The sequence below is a fragment of the Pseudopodoces humilis genome, chromosome 1 (genome assembly GCF_049639895.1).
Source record: "Pseudopodoces humilis isolate 2021_Gansu_Grassland_sample_001 chromosome 1, ASM4963989v1, whole genome shotgun sequence".
Classification (NCBI taxonomy): domain Eukaryota; kingdom Metazoa; phylum Chordata; class Aves; order Passeriformes; family Paridae; genus Pseudopodoces; species Pseudopodoces humilis.
The window spans coordinates 126,596,916-126,617,578 of NC_142200.1; the positions used below are offsets into that span (position 1 = coordinate 126,596,916).

General features: G+C 36.3%; 1 protein-coding gene across 5 annotated transcripts in view; it reads right to left on the bottom strand.

Moving 5' to 3' along the window:
* Positions 1-373: 373 nt before the first annotated feature.
* UMAD1 (UBAP1-MVB12-associated (UMA) domain containing 1) overlaps positions 374-20,663 on the bottom strand; it is a 79,558-nt gene continuing 59,268 nt past the window's right edge. For all 5 annotated transcript variants that reach the window (XM_014248443.2, XM_014248445.2, XM_088064802.1 and 2 more), the window contains 2 exons: positions 18,512-18,597; positions 374-2,148 (listed from right to left, as the gene is read on the bottom strand). In XM_014248443.2, coding sequence (XP_014103918.1) covers positions 1,891-2,148; positions 18,512-18,597 — 344 coding nt within the window. In that variant the 3' untranslated portion in view covers positions 374-1,890. The remainder of the gene's footprint in view (positions 2,149-18,511; positions 18,598-20,663) is intronic.

Below are 20,663 nucleotides of genomic sequence, written 5' to 3' on the forward strand. Positions count from 1 at the left end.
GCAAAGAAAGAACCAGTATTGTGAGTTTGTTTGGTCTTCAACAGTGCTTTACAGCTCTGCTTCTAGACCAGCTGAACTGCAAAAACATTTCAGATTCAATAGAACAGCTTGAATGGAAACATGCTATTTGTAGCATGATCAATTTTTTAACTGCTGGATATAAAATGGATATTAAAATTATTTAAGTGCTTTAGGTATGTGTTAACTAAAAATCTCGGAAAACAAAACAGTTCTGAATAACTCCACAAAATTAATTTTCCTTCTAGGAGGCCTGAATACTTCCCAGCTCCCAGCCACACTATTCTCCAAGCAGTGTCATGGATTCCACCTAAACCACTGCAAGTCACCAACACAGCACACAGAATCCATCAGATGAGAGTGTGATATATTTTATTAGAAGGACACTGATTTTTAAATGACACTGAAAAGATTTTCAAACTGAATTTCCAAGTTCAAGTTCCCATGAAAGCTGAATGGTCAGAGCTGTAGTAAACAGTATAGGTGAAACCACATAATAACTCTCACATATAAAAAATAACTCATTATTACTTGGCTTCTTTTCATTGGCGTGCAGCACAGATACTCCCATTGAAACAATAACTTCAAAACATTTAAAACACATTAAAACATTTAAAACATTTAAAAACACAGATGTCAAAAATATTAAATATGCACAAAACATTAATATTTAACAATCTAAGAATATTCACAATGTAATTTATTCATCATTTTACAGTATTTATCTCAAATACTGTAAGAGGATCCAAATCTGAAAATATATGTACTTTAAGCTACCATAAGAGTGTAAGAGCATAAAAAATACAGGAAAATATCCACCAACATTTAGCACAACATATATATTGTACCCCAAGAAAGAAAACAAGTGTGTGCCACAGATCATTATTCATCACAAATGGTGATGTGACATCAGAGAGCTGTTGCTGGTGGAACAGCAGCTCTGGTCTTAGTTGGTAAAAACATGCTCAAAGCTTGTGAGTGGGGACACAGTGGTCTGTGAGAAAGCATGTTTAGGTATTTAGCAGTTTAATTTAGTTGGATAAGAAACAATGTAATGTTTTCCTGTTGTTAAACATTGCCATCTGTACCTCTGGCACACAAATTAAAAAAAAAAGGGTGTGACCATTAAAAGTACGTGTCCTGAGATTTCCTTCTTCAGGGGGCAAAGAGGTTAAAATGGAAAAGCTGATCTGTATATAAATCAGGAACACATGTGGTAATGAGAACAAACAGCAGCCAACAGGCAGGCGGGGACAACTTCTCCAGGCAGGCACAAAGTGAGACATACAAAATACCATCTACTGGAAAAGGGAAGGAAGCAACTGATTTTCACTTTGAAATTGGTAAGTTTAACCAATTCTATGAAGTCTTAATGATTACTTAAGGGCTTGCAATTAACTCTGAGTTTTAAAATTTGGTTCACTCAAAAGCTCTCTGTCCAGTAGTGCAGACCAGCATTGCTTTAGCATTAATATTGGTTTCTATTTGTACAAAATCAAGAGGTGATCTTAATATGTGTAACAGGATCTATGTGTTTTGTAACTAATTGAAATAACAAAACAGTTGAGACATAGACTTCCTCTTAAAGTCATGAAATGTTTGTGTCTGCAGCCTACCTACTGGAAGTAGTTACCAGCAGCCTGTCTCCTACTGAGGCTGAAACACTTTTGCTTGATTTCTTCATAAATAAATGGAATATTTAACAAACTAAGTTATAGTTCACTTAAAGCTAAGAAATATATCACAGTTGTGAATAGTAATCCATATTACATACCAGCGGCAGGACCCCACAATATTAAGTCATTTAAAGTAAGTCTTTATCTTCACTTTAAGACTTGTTCCTTGACAGAGGCAGAAAAAATAAAGAGAACATTACGGATCACAAAGCACTGAATTTTCAAGTGTAAAGTCATACCAAAATCTTGATAAATTATCATGGATGTCATAGGTGAGCAGTCGGTCAGGAACGTCACTGTGGGTGCCCTGCACTGCTAACACATGTGGTGCGAGGGCAAAGGGGACGTCGCTCAGGAGGTCTGACATGAAAGGGCTGCTTTCCAAAGTCTGACTCCTTTGATTTCCCATCTCTGTGCTTGATACAGTCAACTGTGACCGGTGCCCTGTATTTATCTAAAGAGAACAGAAGAGCAGAAATTTACACACTACAAATCAGGCAGCTATGGCTTTGTACTTAGAACCACAAGGGCCAATTAATAAAGGGAAACAAAAAAACCCTAAACAAATAAATAAAATCAGTTTCAGAGTTCAGCTTAGGTAGATCTAAAATAGCAGTTCTTAACACATGTTGATATAATTCTTTGGCTCAGCTCAACCAGAATTAAGGCTAAAACAAAAATAAGACTCTTTGTAATGAATACTGAGATCACAGAAACACAGAATATGCTGAGTTAGAAGGGAAATTAGGATTACCGAGTCCAGCTCTTGGCCCTGTACAGAACACCCCAAGACTCACACCATGTGCCTGAGAGTGTTGTCCAAACACTTCTCGAACTCAGACATGCTACCCAACATTACTCTGCATTTATGAAACCCTTAAGGCTCATGGGACTTTTTGTCATTATGTTCAGTCTTGTTTAGGGGAAATTACTTCATACAATTCTTTTCAAAAACTGATGAAGCTCCATCTTTTATTCCCCCTGTGCCTTTCCAGAAGTTGCCCAAGAAAAGCGCGAGTTTTGTGATTAAGGACTGTCCTATCCCTATTATTTCAAAGGATTAATGATGTTGCTTTCCAGTGTGAAATAGAATTGCATATCTGGCTGGTAAGTTCTATTATATAGGGAAATATATGCAATATCAAATATGTCCTTTATAGAAAAACACAGTTAAAACTTAAAAAAAACCACCAACAATCCAAGAACTAAAACCAATAAGAAAATAAAAAGCTTTCCATACAGAAGTAGTCAACACAATTTAGAGAATAATGTTGGACCCAGCAGACTTGCAAGCTTTGATCCTGACCTACCTATATGACCTTACTAAGTGTTTATCCTCACACTTTTGCCATTTTAAGAACAAGGAAAATACTATTTACTCTGCCTCTAGAAATCAAATGTAATTTGTTTTACTATTTATCGCAATAAAATCCTATACAAACTGATACCTCTCATTAGGGTCCCATAACGATGTTCCTGAGAACAGGCTCTGAGCAACCTGGTCTAGTGGAAGATGTCCCTGGCAATGGCAAGGGAGTTGGAACGAGATGAACTTCAAGATTCCTTCCAACCCAAACCACTCAAAGATTCTGTGATCTCTAGGAGCGAGATGTTAGTTATAAGGATTTCTACTTCATAACAGTACACATACAGAAATATTCAGTAACGTGCTCGAAAGTGCTTAACAAGTCATGTCAGAGCAAAGAACACAGACAGGAATTTCTGACTTTGATGAAGTGCTGACTTCTTCCTTTCAACCTCCCATATTCAACATGCAGCCAGAAAATTCCAAAGCTTACACAGCTATGAGGGAGGGAAGAAAGCTTTAAACACTAATTTGGTATTCACCTGATCCTAAGAGTGAAATGGGTCCAGTCATATGGAGGTTGCCTGCATCCATGATTTTTAGGGGTGATGTGCTGCTCAAGATCGGACCTGTGATGAAGTTAAATATCACAGATCATGGCTGCTCCAGAGAACCTGAGGGCACTGCTGTCTGACAGAAGAACAGTTTGGGTGGTGGGGTGGTGGAGGGTGCTTTGTTTTCTTGCCCAGACCATTTAGCCAGCAAAAGGACACTCTGTCTTCTTCCCAAAGAAAGAACTGGCTTTGCCTTGAATGCAGCCTGAGCCCTAGTCATTCTTTACACAACCCAAGATTTCACCTGGGAGGACAGATAAACCAATGCTAAACCTTCTATTAACCTGCCAGCAATGAGTCAACAATGACACAAATAATCTCGCCAGTCTGTGTCACAGCCAGCACTTGTCCTGAGTGGCAGAGGACATGCACTCCTCCACAGCCTGCTGGGACACAAGGGCTGGTGGTGCTGCATGCTCTGAAAGGGGCCCTCACTTGGAAGCTTTTCACAACGACTGGAAACCTAAGGTTTAAGATAAACTTCCCAAGATCCGTTACTATCGTGTCCCAGGATAATAATGCAGAATTTCTGAAGGTTAAGAAGTTTATTAAAAGGAATGACTGATACACATAGGTACTAAGCTTACTGGTTATGATCCAATACACAAGAGGAGCAATATTCTCCATGCTACTATAATACTGGTACGTCTGTTACTACAGAATTCCTACAGCTACAGTTTACAGGTATTTCTTTATTTTCCCTGGCTTTCTTTTTCTCAGTTCTCCATTTTCAGATGCAACAGGAGAGGCAAGAGCTGATAGAGAAGATTTCTTTTGGCTTTCCTTACTGATTCTGGCACCTTTAGAGCACAGGGAAAATAGGAAAGCTAGCAGAGAAGTCAGGAAGATAGCCTGCATGGTTCTCCTATTCCAGCTTTCCAAGCTGTGAGCAAAACCGCATGGACATTTATTTATGTTAGTATTTATCTGAAAGAACACCCTACAACCCTTCAGGTGAGTCCTTAAATTTGTTGCTGCTGTAAACTTAAAAACTTCTCTTAATTTCTACTCTGCATGAACTTATTACATTCCCTCTTGAAAGAACTTGTGGATCATTTATTGAGGTGCTGGTATTTGCCTGTCTTTCATCATTCCCATATTCTGAGGGGAAGCCAGAAAGCCCCAGCTGAAAAACTGGGTTACATCTAGGAATCAATTAAACTAGATCTTCAAAGACCATTCTGCCTCCCTCCCCTCCCTAATTTCAGGGAAAAATGATCCCTCACTCAGTGTCCTATTCCCATCATTCAGATGATAATCAGAAATCCCTAGAATCTAATGTTTATTTTGATTGGCAAATTATACTTTTATGAACACCTGTTTATATCTTAATTGTCCCCCAAGCTGGGTGAACGCAATTTACAACGCAAATTAGAACATCACATGGCAAAACTAACTTCAAAGAGCGAAAAAAGTCAGAGCGAGAGCCGAGCATCTTGGATCTTTTTTCCTCCACAAACCCTACATTTCTTAGAATGGTGCTAAATGTGCAGATTCAGAAATTAAAACTCTTTCTGTAAACAGCAGACACCATGTACTGACAGTGATGGAGCAAGGACCACCTTTGCTAACTCCCAAATCCCACTCCACAGCTGAAAGCAAGACTGCAGTAAGGAAGGATGAATTATGTCAGAATTATTTTACTGTGAAAGCATCATTTTACCAAACTCAATTTCTGCACACTGTCAGTGATGATATTAATAGTCTTAATAGGCTATGATACTATTTGAATAGTCAAAACAGTATCATGAAGAAAACCCCAAATGGTTTACATAAACATAGTACTGGTAAGTCAGAAACAAAGGGAAGTGTTAGGTGAGTTTAACAAATGCTGATCTTAATTCTTTAATTAATCTGATCTTAATTCTTTGGGTCTCAGTTTACTCAACTCCTCATGAGAAAGTCTTGGGCCTAATATGACAAGATCAGTTCACAACAGAAATGGAAAAGAAGTTTAGATTTTCTATTTCAGTTTCACATTTAATCCACTACTGTCTCTCCCATGAAAACAGTTATTTTTAATTATCTTAAAAAGTTCGCATTCACATTTTCATTTATAACAAGTCACATTTTATATTATTTATCTATGTGAAGAAGAAAAGTTCCTGTCCTGAAGAACTCAGGTAACAAGAAGCAATTTTTCAGTTCTGCCTAGAGCAGTCATCACTGGCAGTTGTTCCCTTTGCTATGCAGAGCTGTTTCTGAGCATTCCTGTAGTGATAATTAGATGTTGGCCTCCTGTGCAAGACCCTATCAAACTAGACATGTTTCTGTCCGTCCAAAACATGAAGATATCCTTTAAATGGGCTAAGATGTATTTCATTCATATGCTGGAGAACCCACACGAGTGAAAAGGCCCTGCTGAAGCCAACCTCCCCAGCAGGCTTTCAGGTAATGTGATGAAGAACAGGACATTCTGGTAGAGAACATCAGTCACCCATCAGTGCCGAGGTCGCCCGCACTGCTTCCAGTGCAAACACCAGCACAAAATGATGTGATGCAACCGAGGTCAAGGTTATGAAATGGTTTGTGCTTTATGCATGCATTCTTCAAGCATATATAGAACTGCAAGTCCGAGAGAATTTGATATTGCACATTAGTCACACTGGTTTCTACTTAAATGCCTAACTTACTTAGCCAGAATACAATCCATGCAGAGCATATTATCTGGACATTAGCTAAATTAAGCACTGCCAAATGCTATGACACACAATCCAGTTATGAGAAATATTAATTGAACGGACCGAGAAGATCACTGATTTACATTTCACCATACGCCAAGGAGTCAAAAAATTAGTAAAAATTACATAAGGTATGGCAATAAAATTTAATTCAAATAAGCAAGGTGTCCTCTGTATTCTTGGTTTGCAATCCAAAAGAACAGGGAGAAAAGAAACACTATGTAAATATATATAGTATATATATAGTAGCTGGCCACCAGACACTAATTGTGCTCTGAAAACAATATGTTATTTTGAAACTAACAAAATATAAAACTACCCTCTGAAGTAAATTATTCCTTTTCTTCTCTTTGTTAAAAGATGTTTCTCAGCTGTTTTTAAAAACATCTAATTTGCTGCATGTCTTTGTATTAACCATAAAGTTTGCCAAGAGTCTCATAAGGAAGAAAAAATGCACATTTTACAATGTACTGAGAAACTGGATTTACAGTGCTCTGAAGGAGAATCAAAGATTAGTGCCAGCATTATTATAATCCAAACCCTTGAAGGTTTTCTATCAAAAGTGTTTAATTTTTAAAAAGTTACACTGTCCATAAAGTGTAACTTTTTTAAAAAAAAGTTAAAACAAAAGTTTTTGTTTAAAAAAAAGTTTTTTTTCCAGAAACAGACCTATCTTTCTTTTAAAAACAGCCTTGAGAAACAAACAGTACTTTCAGTCTTCCAGAATATTTAGTAAATATCGAGTAATATAATACTTATGACAGACATCTGCTATGTGACTGGTGGTAAAGAATTATCTTTATTTCAGGCAACTTCATGGTATTACAGGAAATAGTGAATCATAATTTATTTAGAACTATGCAGTAATTACTGATGTATCCAGGAATGGAAATTGTCATATGGGATTGTTCCTCCAATGGGTTTTGGTTGATGCTTTAGGGTACTCACTGGACTTCCTTATAAAATCTGTAGGAATTCCAGAATTAGTATCTCCATTGATGACAACAATTCACTTTTCAAATAAAAATGGTAATCGCAAGGATGAACAGAGGAGGAAAGAAAAATTACTTACAACATTTACATTCAAAATTTTCAGTATTTCCAAGAATTTCCAAGAATTATGGAACCAATTAAGCTGGAAAACACCTCTGGGATCACTGAGTCCAGCCTATCACCAACATGTCATGGAGTGCCACATCCAGGCTTTCCTTAAACACCTCCAGGTATCGCGACTCCATCACCTCCCTGGCAGTCCATTCCAAATTTAACAATCTTTTTGTGTGAAGAAATTCCTTCTGATGTCCAAAAAGGATCAAGTAAAACCTTGCTGGTGGTGGGGAAAGTGCATAATATGATAATTTTCAAGCACCACAGAACCCCCAACCCAAAACATTAACAAAAAAACACCTCACCACACCAGTAAGTATGTGACCTGCATTCTTACACAACTATAAGAAAGGAACAAACCCACCTGGACAAGCATAATACAGATGCCCTATGGTTTCAGAAAACCACATGTGAATAATGAGAGCTGCTATTATTTCAAGGTTCACTCAAAATTTTGATCAGCCATCCTCTCCAGAGAATCAAGAGAAAAGTTATTCCTAGCTGGGAGAGCAAAATCAGATGTAAGAAGTACTGGAGTAGCTTGTAGCTATATCCAAATTTCTTCTCTTTGCTTGCTTGCTTGCTTTCTTAGCAGAAATACAGTGCCTGGGATTGTAACAGTGGCTAAGGATTTGTGTTCTCAGGGGTTGCAGTAGGGCAGACCTACAGGCTGAAAGGTTTGGGTTAACACTGAGTTAACCTTGGAGAGGCTTTTAAAAGCAAGAATGGTTCTCAGTGGAAATCAGCTTTCCCATTTGCATTGGGCTCTTGTTTCCAAGCTTCTTATGACTCTTATTTTGTAATACCGCAGTAATTTGTCTTTCTTAAAGAGCTCCTGCTACCTGTACAAGTTTATCAATATTGCTATTCAGAGTAAAATAGAACAAATTTTTAAAATAAGACTTTAAGAATATTTTTACTGATTTTTTTACATATACTTTAGGTATTTTTCTCTTCTAAAGCATGCTTTTAAGCTGTCTCTTAATTAGAATTGAATCAAGGTCAGGTTAATGTCACTGAAATCTTAAAATATTTTTAAAGAAACAATGAAAAGAGGTTCTGACATTCTCTAGTTTTTCTTTATCACAGAGTATCTTGTCCTGCAAAGAACAGCAGGGAAATCTTTGCTAAACCACACTTTCACTATCAATACTGATGTACATTTCTAAACCCTTATTGGCATTAAAGCAATTGGAAAAGTAATTATTAGAACTATTCTATAGTGTAAATGCAGAATAAACTGTAATTAGATGTGATTCCTGCCCTCTCAACCAGCCATAAAACTGTTAATCTCTGCAGAGAGGGAGAAATGCAAGGTTGTCATTTGAACTCTGGATACTGTGAATGTTCCACGGTTAAAGTGTGCTAAAACCCCTAAATTTTAAAAAATTTACACTTTCTGTAAAAAAGCACTTTTTTTTTTACAGAAACAGACCTACTTTTCTTAATTATCTAATCAATACTAGAGATGCCTGTGAGTTGTATTTATGTGACACTTAGAGAATGTAATTCTACCCTGAAAAGTATTTTAAAGTACCACAAAAGACTTCAGATCTGGTGTCTAAACCAACTACCTTGTTTTGCCATCCTGGAAGAAAAAAATCTATTTTCTTCGTTACCAATTTTGCAAACTCAAACCAGTACAAGATGAAGGTTCTGTTTTTACTCAATCCCCTATAACAATACATCATGGAAATATTTTGAGAGAGGTTAGTGATAAATTTAGCAAATATACTGAATTTAATACAACCAAAATTGTATAATGATATTTTTATTTCTAATTCCTACTTTTATTCCTTTTCTCCTAACTCCTATTAATTTCATTCAGTAATTGTTTGAAGAAAGAGAACAAAAATATCTGAAATGTGGACATCTATAATGAGAAACTATAAAATTGTGAACAAACAGGGATAATATGCAACGTGAAAAGAAAACTGCAAACCTAAATGAAAGCAGAAATAAGAAGGAAGCAGAAAATGTTCTGAGGCTTTATTAAAAATTTTAAGGCTTAATTTCCCACCATTAAGTAAAGTAATTATGGTCTTATCTTCCCTTCTATCCCAACCATTTTCACCACTGTTAGGTGTGAAAATTGAAGACCTGTATCAACACTTATGCCCCCTCAATAGCAGGTTCCTTTTCTTGCTGCCTCCCCATTCCTCTCTGGAAGACCCTGAGTTTTAGGGCACCATCTTTACAGTGCAGTCCCCTCTGCAACAGGATTATTGTAATAAAAAAGAAAAGATCTTAGAAGAAAGACAGGGGTGTGGGTTCAACAAGAAACAGTTTATCTAGATCCTCTGTTCCTTCAAAGTACTATGCAAGCTATTCATAGCAAAAATCTCAACATAATAAGCAGCATGAACAATATTTACCATGTTGTGCTTCTGCCACAGCCAGGAAATGGTACTAACTAGACCAGATTTTTTTTTTTCCTTTTTTCCTGTAGCATGTATGCTGGAAGATTAATATGTTAATGAAAATTACTCTAGTAAGTGAACTGCAAGCCAGAAGAACTGTAATTGAAAATGCACACAGCTGTAGATACTCAGCACTGCATTCCACAACCACAAATCAGAAGTGAAAGACAAGTCAATATATTGCAAAATGAACAGGCAAGTCTGATAAATGCTGATAATGGATTTGTTTTGTAACTTCAGTAACATCCAGAAGCATAAAGCATTTACATTTATTTTGCTGCTACCTTCATTCATGATGTAATGCAAAACTCAGATAACTGACTTTAAACATAGACAGAGAATATACTAAGACATTAATTTAACACTTTAAAGGCATAATTAAAACTGTTTTTTTTAATTAAAAAACAGTATTTAAATTATCTGTTTTAATTTAGCAGCTACATTTGGTCGATGTACTTAGTGACAACAAAATGTGGTATTTTCTCTACTGCTTCAAGCAAAAAAAATATCCTAAAGACTTTTGGGAGGTTTTGGGAGGCTAATATCTAATTCAATAGTCTACCAAAAAATAAGGAACTTTGACAATTAAACATTAAAAAAAAAGTAAGAAAATATTTAGCAAACATAGATGTACACAAAAATAAAGCAAATATTTTCCAGCAAATTAGAGCAACTCAGAAAAGTGTAGATCAGAAGGTTGTTTTGTTGTTCAGCTTAGGTTTTTTTAAGAAGAAAAGGAAATACCTCCTTGAGTGACTGAGGGAGTCAGCAACATCAATGAGATATCTCCCTAGAATGTCAATATCAATGAGAGAAAAAAGACAGAGGGATAACAATTTCTATCAGAGGAAAGGAAAAGAAAATTACCTTGGATTTGGTTTTCAGAAAAGAAGGTAAGTAGAGGGAACGGAAAAGAATTACTAGTCTGAACTCAGGTCAGTCTTCCTCCAGCAGTACCTGGGAACAACATCCTCAGCCTTGCTTTCAAGAGTTTTGTTAAGTAAATAAACCCCTGGATCTTAAAAGGATTCTCACACAGATGCATGAATAAAAATTGCTGTACTAACTGCTGTATTCTGAGGTTTTTATCATGCTGCTTAAATTCCAAGCATGTGGCAAGACTAGCAATACGTCCTGTTTACAAACTTGAAATATTTTAATGGCAAAAAAGAGAATTTAGCAAGTGTCTCCTCACACAACTTTCCACCTGCTCTCTCCATAGAGATTTGGGTCAGTAAGAGAAAGGAAGGATGGGTATTTGACTTTCATTTCCTCCATAAACATTCTGTAACTGGAGCATTTGTCAACACTACCTTCAGTAAACAGGTTACCAAGAGCCAGAGTTTATAAAAGCTTCAGTCTACAAACAGCAATAAGACTGAGTTGTCCTCAGCACCTACTGATCAAGCTTTTCAGAGTCAGGAATAGAAGTGTCATAACTCTTAAAAAGCAGCAAAATGCAAAATAAATAAATAAATAAATAAATAAAAAGGAACTAAGACTGGTCCACCTCTTTTAAATAAGGTGGCCTCTTTGAACCCCCTTGTTCTCTATGGATGGAAAATAATTGGATCACAGTGAAAAAGAAGAAGGGTACATTTTTTTTTTTTAACATAGATCTGTTTTTATCTAGCAGTATGCTAATCACATTAAAACAGTAGAAACACATTCTTAAAATCTGTAGTACTGTGGGAGCAAATAAAAGAAAATTGTAAACAAATAACTTATTTTATTTTGCATTTTTACAAAGTGTTTTAGAGCAAAATTTGAATATGTGCTTCCCAGTGCACAGTCTCTCACAAGAAGGACAGGAACTGTGAAGTTGGGTTTGTTTCTTTAAGGAGAAAATTACAGCAGAAGTACATTGTAGCAAAAGTATCCAACAACACTGATGGAAAGTACAGAGAAACATACCAGACAGTCTTACCAATGTTAGCATTCTGGGCTGAAATGGGGCAATTTTCATGTCACGTTTTCTTTCCATTAAAATGGACTGCCCATTGCCATTTGTGGTGAGTTTCATGTCTGGTTATTTTCTTCCCTCTGAGAGTGGCAGTGCAACTAAGCTAAAGACATTGTTTTTTCCTTACTTGCTGATTAGAGTAATTGTTAACGAGCTGCCCTATGCTACAGTCTTTCACCAGCCATTTTATGCTAATGCATCACGTAAATAACACTGTACCATATTCACACACAGTCTCATGAAGTGATGTATGATCTACATTGCATTTTAGATCAATTCTAATATTGGGAAAGCCCAGAAGCTTTTCTCTGAGAGGCAGGATGACTGACCAATTTGTTGACAGCAGCAAAGTGAACCAGCATTACTGGATTTTAGTCTAACCACATGTATTTGGGCAAGAGATACAGGATAATCAGTAGTTTTATCTGGGATTAAGCTACCCAGAAGATCCCAAAATTAGAGGAATGCTAAAAAATGTGATGGGAACGTCTGGGCACCTAGTTTGAGCATCTCTTACTACAAATAACCAATCAATGTAACTAAATAAGCAATTAAATCAAACATACAGCGAGTCTCTGCCTGAACTAAACAGGGAGGCATACAAAGTGTGCTTCTGCATACATGTGCTTTGATCCCCATTTGGTGTACACATCCCTTTTAGTAAAGCCTCATTCATAAAATGAAGAGGATGCAAATCAGGCCAATTATGCTATTTTATGACCTTTCTACATGTGGGTACAGACTTTGCTATCTACAGGCACTGAATTATGAAAATATACCATGCCTATGTGTCATTCTTTCCCTACAGGATGTAATTTTGTCTTCTGTTGCTCAAACCTCACAAATTGTGCAATCTGACTGCAGCACTGACTCCGGACACCACAGGCAGGGCTGTGGGAGAGGGGGCTGCTCCAACTCATTTGCTGTGTTTACATGTATGTGCTGGCCAGACAGAACATTCATGTCCCACCTTGGAACACTGTAAGGCTTCCTCAATTCTTGTACTGAAATCTCAGCTGAAGTTACACAAAGGGTTTAACAGCATTTCACACTTGCAAAGTGCTATAGAAATGTGTAAGACAGGACTGCATTACATTTTTATAAATGAACTGTTTTCTAAGTTCAGAGAGGAAGCTGGTGACAACCACGTCAATTCACATCTCTCAATTCCCACTCAAGTTCCCTGTAACTAAAAATATAATGCTTTCCTTCAAACACAATGGACAGAGTATTAATGATGCTACTGTGATTACTAAGTATCTGAATAACCCCAGCTGTGTATAATGTTACACAAACAAGTCCAGCTATTCATTTTAGAATTGAGAAAAACCCTACAACGTGATAGTCTTGCAAGACACCCTGGGTCTTACTGGTTGACCTTGGGTCAGTAGCATGCACAAATTTCAATTTATATAATGTTGTTTGTGAGGCCACTGCAACTAAACCTTTATGACATGAGGAGCAGCCTTTCTCATATATGTATATGTACCTACTATATTTATATATAATGTGTATATAAACCCTCCCCTTCCCCCTGAGTTGTTCCAATTGTTGTCCAGTAAAGGCAGACAGAAACCTACTGGTCTACATGTTCTGGAGACCTTCCTAGAATGAAAAGACTTCCTAAATATTTTGGTAAATTATCTAACAGATAACAGTATGAACATTATGATACAATGAAGCTTTACAAAGTAAATATGCTATGGCATACTGATGTAAAATGTTGTAGATGTAATACACAATATTTAGGGTTTTTTTTAGCTGAATGAGGTATTTACCTTCGTTCTCAGTAAGATCATAAGCATATACTGTGCCTTTCTTATCATATGACAGCTCTACTTCATATGCACTTTCCATCTATGGCTGCACATGGATTCCCCAATGAAGTCACAGCTATTTACTATACACACAAAGGATGAAGGAAGCTAAGAAAGGCGATGTCCATTGCAGCTGCCAAGGCTGAACACGAGTCATTCTTGATTAAACATAATGTTAAAACTTCACTTCTTACAGCTTGTGATAATGCATGATAGTTAAGTAAAACGTAAGATCTTTCTTCTGATGGTACCAGCTTCTCATTTCAGAGAAAAGTACACGCTTCACAACTTGCTGCAGACAGTCTTATTCCAGTCCCTTCTAAGAGTGGATAATTTCATTATGTGATTATTGCTTACGTACGCAATTAGGAGAGAAAATATGGACCAACATGCTTTAAGGGTTTTATATATGAAAAAGAGGATCTTAGAGATGACATATGACAAGCAATTAGGCTAACCAGGACATGACTAGAATTCTACTTTATGAGAGTTAAAAAAAAAAAATAAGCCAAGCTAAGCACCAACATTTTCAATAGATACTAGATTTTGTCAAAAGAGAGCAAACTAATCACAAATAATGTAATCACAATAATTTTGAAATATAAACCACTTTCTCTAAAGTAAATGTAGAGAATTTAAACTGATGGAACAAATCTAGCCCAGAACAACCTTACTAGCCCAGACTCCCTAAACCATAAACCAAGAGTCAGTAAGTGAACAGAGATGTGATCACTAATAACTCCTTTTCCAGTAACTTGTAAAAAAAATCCAGACAGTCAAACTTAAGGAAAAAACAGCCAATGATAGTTCTGATAGAAACAATTAATTTTAATTAAAAAAAAAAATTAAAACAAGGTAACAGTAATATTATTCATGCCCTGGAATTATTCCAGCTGATCTGCTCTAAAGGATATCCTAAAAGTCTATCAACTTCAGCAATACTTGTTAATTTCACTAGAAGGGTAAAAAAAAAAAATAAAATAAACTATTTTTCCCCTACACTGTGGATTCTCAACTCTCATTATCTATTCCTTGATATTTTGTATCTCATAGTATTTCTGTCTTTCCAATTGACTCATATGTCCACTAACCAGATGTCTACAAAACTGTTATTTACATCCATTCAGAATCCTTACACAGCAGCTGTATACAGGTTGACTTTAATGAGTCAATGCCAATTCAGACATAACAAAAAACTGCTTAATTGATTTAGATTGTTGCCTAAAATAGTGCATACCTGTTTCTATATGTATAAAATCATAGATAATTTAAAATTTACTTCAGGAACTGTGGTCTTTCTATCTGCTGTGTTCTCAGCTTTTAACAGCAAATTATGAAAAGAAAGGGCACAAAAAATCATAGCAGAACTATTACAATTCATAAAGAAAACTAAGTCCTAAGATTATAAGAATCACAGCAAGGTATATAATTAGAGTGGCTATAACAACAACATATAAATTAGATAATTATGGATTAAGCAATCCCTTGGGGGATTCTCTCTTGCCCTAGAAAACGTATAACAAGCTCCTTAGATAGAAGGCAATAACTATTAAGTGTTTGAGGGAGAAGTAGGACTGTAAGGAAAAACAACAATAAAAGAAGGCACCACAAGATAAAAATCCTAATTTAAATCTAAAGATGGCTTTCATTTTTGGTATTTATTTTAATACACTTACTGGTCCAGTTTTCCCCCACTAAATCTGCTGACATCTGTTGGCTAAAGAGCACATGCCAGATTATCCAGAAGTGCAAGATCAAATAAACATTAACTGCTTCTTAAGGTGACAATAGGGAGATACAAAACACTGCAGCGATTATCAGAAATGTAATTTTTTCTGTTGCTGTTTCTTACATCAATGTAATAATCCCAGGTGTCCTGGACACCAGACATACAATAATCTTCATAAATCCTAATTCAAAGCCATACCATCTGTCAAAAATATTTTTTATGTCTCCTAATAGATATGCTACATAATTGCTCTCACAGTAGGGCAAAAATACATGGTTGTACTAATTTGCTTTACCGATGGAATAGCTCATTATCAAAAATAACCCCACCACATTACTGGGGTTTCTAGCATGCTTCATATATCAAGAGTAACCTTTCCATTCTGCTATTTTGTACAACCTCAAATTCCCAATGAAAGCAGATAAAGATTGAATTATCTGGAAATTGTATGGTAATAATGGGAAAATCACAAGCATAAGAAAATAAAATCATAGTGTCTCTTTCTATTATGATTGTGTTGCAGTTAAAATTAGCTTTGTATTTCATGGTCACTAATTTACTAATTTAGTCACTAATAAGACTAATCTAAGTTCTCGGCCCTGCAGAGCAGTAACCATTTTGGACCCAATCCAGAAAAGCACTTAAATGTGTGTGTGACTTTTAGTTCATGAGCCTGAAGCAACTTCAGAGGGATCAGACATGCTTGATTAGGTCCAGAGCACTCATTACCCTGCCAGACAACACGTCCCCCTAGGGCAGACCAGAGTGAGATGAGCCTTCCCAAACCACTGCCCATACTCGTGGAGATGGAGAAGACACTCCACATGGGATTGTTCAAAGCAAGAGCTTCTGTCTGAAGCAGAAGACAAAATGTTTGGGTTTAAGCTGGCCTTTGAGGACACCCTTCCTCCAGGGAGTTTTTACTACCTGCAGTTCCCCTAAGATGCATGCAGCATCCAACCAGCTGAAAACAACACCAGCTGAGGTATGGCAGGGGTTGTAAGAGCTTCTGTTACACGTTCCTAGTTGCAGCAAGACGACCAGGATGTAAACTTTTATTTGTGCATTAGTTAAATTAACTTATACGAGATTATACAAATATACGTACTTGACAATTCAGTGGTTGTACAGTAAACAAATCTAATGGTACCTAAGAAAATGGGAAATTCCAACAATGATAGCCATTACCAAAAAATATCCCAGAAGATAATTTCTTCAAAAAATCAAACTCAACCTCATTTTCCCCTTGGACATCTGTGAACAAAGTATGACTTCATTCTTCTTTCAATCACATTTCCAAAAGCATTTCTCATGTTCCACAAAGTTTATATCTAATAATTAGTGTAAAGGTTTATATTTAAAAATAAAAGCAGGTTTCAGCAGCTGAAATGATGAACTGGTTGATGAACTAAATGCTCTTTTGTTCAGTTCTACACACAAATATCAGATGCCACTTTGCAGTAACAACTATATTTTAGCAGACTGTTCTATGTTTATCAAGAATTTGTGTTTAAAAACTAACAAGGTTATTATTTCAATTGATGTTCTATGTTTCTGTGGCATATTGAATATGTAACACAATGTTTTTCCAGTTTCCCTAAATTGTTAAGTTCTCCCATAAAATTACAAAACTATATTCACCACTGCAAGGAGGAATATTACTTTCCTAATAGCCAGAATTATCCATTTCATTTCCATGATTCACAATTCATCTACTTAACTTGAGAACTTGAGAATTCCTTTGAGTAAATGTGAAGTCCAAACACTGAAATCTAGGCTGGAATGAATTGCCTAAATACTGCTAAGTGCTGGATCTTAATTTAACTGATTCTGTCACACACCAGTTCATACGAGTATTTTTGTGTCATCCAAGTGTTTTAATAGAAAGGTGAAAATAAATCTATGTTTCATTTTCACTGTAATATCTGCTATTTTATTTTGAAAACTTTACTTCTTCTAGCTCATAAAACTTAAAATCTATACAAGGGCCTCCTTTCCTGAAATTCCAGAGAATGGAACAAACCACTGAGACTGCAGTAGGTACTGCAGTTCACATCCCCAGCAAGAACATCACATTAAGGGAAACCACTTTTGTCCAGTAGGTAACTACAACATCAATTAATTATACTGCCCAGATCTGCAGGACTTCAGTTGCAAAACACTCTGCTCAGATGTGCATGGATCTAAAAATCAGACTAAAACTTTGCAATTGGTTGGAACTATTTCATACTTTCACATTATCAGGCAAACTACTCATTACTTACGATGAATTAAAGACTTCTGTATGGGACAGTTTCAGATTTTAAATTAAAAAAGAAAACTACTGGCACACATACAGACCACTCTTAGAGATGGAAAAATTGTCACACACCCCTCCACTATACCAAGGGACTTAGCAATAATAAATATTGAAACAGCATTGAAAAGAGACAGAGACTGTTAGTACCAAGGTGAGATATGGGAAAAAGAGACAAGGATAGGTTTAGCAAAAAAAATGAACCACCACAAAAGCACAAAAAGTCCAAGCCAAACATCTTCAGTCACTTTGCAAATGTCTATAACTATATGGCAATTGAAAACAGACTCAGTACAAAAACATTTTCAGAGTACATGGAGAAGAAGATATATGTACATCATATGCAGAAATATTCTGAGAAGCCCTTGCCTGTAAACATGTATCAAATATGAAATAAACCAAAGAGGAAGAAGTTCAGATTTACAGCCACATAGTAGAGAAACAGAAAGGAAACACACAATAAAGACAGTCTATTATACTCACACGTTTACATGTTACTCATAATGGTAGTTGTGGAAATAGATGACTTATGTAAATGTGTGACATTTGCCATCACTACTCACCACACTAATGTCTTCTATGCAATTCATTAACATTCTAGATAAAGTTTCATGCTTGCACAACTCAACTATAAAAATAAGATATTCAGCAATATACAGACCAGACTTCTACTATTTCCTTTTCAAATGCATAGCAGTGGGCTTGATATTTTTGCTATCTAATTAATAGTAGTGCTGTTTTTATGATAGACGACAATGAAGGCTGACAGTCAGCCAATGGAAGACATGAATGTGGTGGAATCATTTTCTGCAGGACATTAATGCTTCTTACATGAGCTGCTATGGAAGTTTCGTCATATGCACATAAGGAAAAAAGTCTCTTACCTGTGGAGATTGGCTGTACATTGGTCTGGTCTCTGGAAATGAAGTTTTATCCTTTGAGTTTCTACTTTGATCATCAGCTGTGTCCCCTACCAAAGTAAAAAAAACCAATTTTTAAGTCACTGAAATTCTTCATATTTTACATAGAGTAAGAAAACCTCTCCAGTCTTCCTAAAATCAAATTATACCATGAGAAAGGGGGACTCTGTTGCCACATTGATGTTTACAATTTTGAACATGACATAAAGTGAGAGAACTGAGAAATTTTGAACATAAAGAGAAAAATGTTGAGAAGTGATCTGCAAAACCCAGGACCAAATCTGTATCAATAATTTAACAGAAAAAAATATTGGGAAAAAAAGGGAGAAAAGAAAAAAGCAGGGCCCTTATTTTTACATCTTTTGGGACCATTAAGGTCTAATAATTAGCAAAGCATACATAGCAGTGTGACTATGTAGTGCAAAGGAGATACCAGGTGCACATCCATCACATCCCAATCCAATCCAGGCTAGGAGCTAGGAGCAGTGCTAGGAGCACTGTTACTATATCCTGATTTGTAGCCTCATTTCCACACAGTTGATATCTGTGCATGAGCACAGAAGGAGAGACAAAGCATTCTGAGAAATGGCCTGGTTTTGACTGTATGGGGACAAAGGCTGCTTGGCAGGCTGGGCACTAATTTCCTCCCATTGCATACACGGGGCTATCTCTGCCCAGGATTTTACTGAGAAGACACAATTCAGTTTATCCCAAAAGCTGCAGCTGGTACTGATCTAAAGACGGGCAGATCACAGCAATAAACTAGAGACAAGATTATTTTCAAATTTATTTTTAAGACAGAAGGTATATTATCAATTTTACTTGAAAGGTAGTGGTAGTAAAAACCCCCCAAAATCAGAATTTGTTTCCCGGATATTGCAAAACAAACATCCACCTATCCTATCTTCTCCAATTTTCTTTATCCATGGAAAACTGTACCAGAAATTGTAAAGATTTTGCAGATTATCTCCTTCTGCTGTTAGTACTAATCAGTAAATAGTTAGTAAGACAACTGAGAAAGATTGAAGATTTAGTTACATAATTTTGGTCTTATTTTTACTTGAATTCATATTGCTTTCTGTAATGGCATATTTTGGAAGTCTGTATCTTTAAAAAGTCCTGCAGCAACAATTCAAAATGAAAAGGTTCAAGTTACTGTAATTTAACTTCTTTGGTGAACCAGTGGTTCTGGCTCCCCTGTTCCATTTTCTACAGAGGTTTACCTGGAGCCAGTGCACCAGGCAGGAGCCTTTGGAAACAGCAGCCAACTTCAGCCCGTGACCAGTTAGGCTGAAAAGTCAATGACACCCAGGTCCATGCGTGTTTGCTCCAGACTGCCATGGCCCCCCAGGTCTGACTGGTCAGATACCTCAAGTACAGTGCAATATTTAGTACATTTTTTTTAATGAAAAAAGCACAAATATCTGATTTTTTTGGTCTGCTTTTAATACTCAAGTATTATTCTTAGCAGCGTATGCAGAGAATCATCATCTTTGTCACAGGTCTTTGATGGCTATTAATTTCATTAATGTATACACTTTTCAAGACCTTCTCTGGAGCTGAAAGATGCTTCTTAGTAAACTAGTAATTCTCTATATACAATACTCCAAAGCATTTGTATTCACAAGAGCTACTAAAAAAAAGAGGGGTGTGGGAGAACAAAGGAGATGGGCATTCAGTTAATCTTCCATTCCACTCCCAGCATCTTGAAAAACAGTTTGTAAGCACCTATAAGATAGTGAGGTAAATAACAGTCATGAAAATCACCAATGTTAAACAATTAGTTTACATTTTCAGTGAAGTAGACGCCTGCAAACAAAAATTATTACAAGTCTTGTAAACACACCCTGCCTCAGGGAGATTTAAAAATGGTTAACAGATACACAAAGAGGGCAGTAATGAATATTTTTGGTATGCTTGCTGTGGACGAGACTGCAAACAGATCTAAATTGTACCAAATTTAGGCTAGATAAGTTTCTCAAGGAGAAAGGCTACTTAAGCATTTGAACAACATAAGGAAATGGTTTCTCTAAACAGTGGTAATCTCCAAAGGTCTTCAGAGATAGGTTGAAGAAACATCCATTGTGAATGGTTTCAATCATGCCAAGACAAGGAA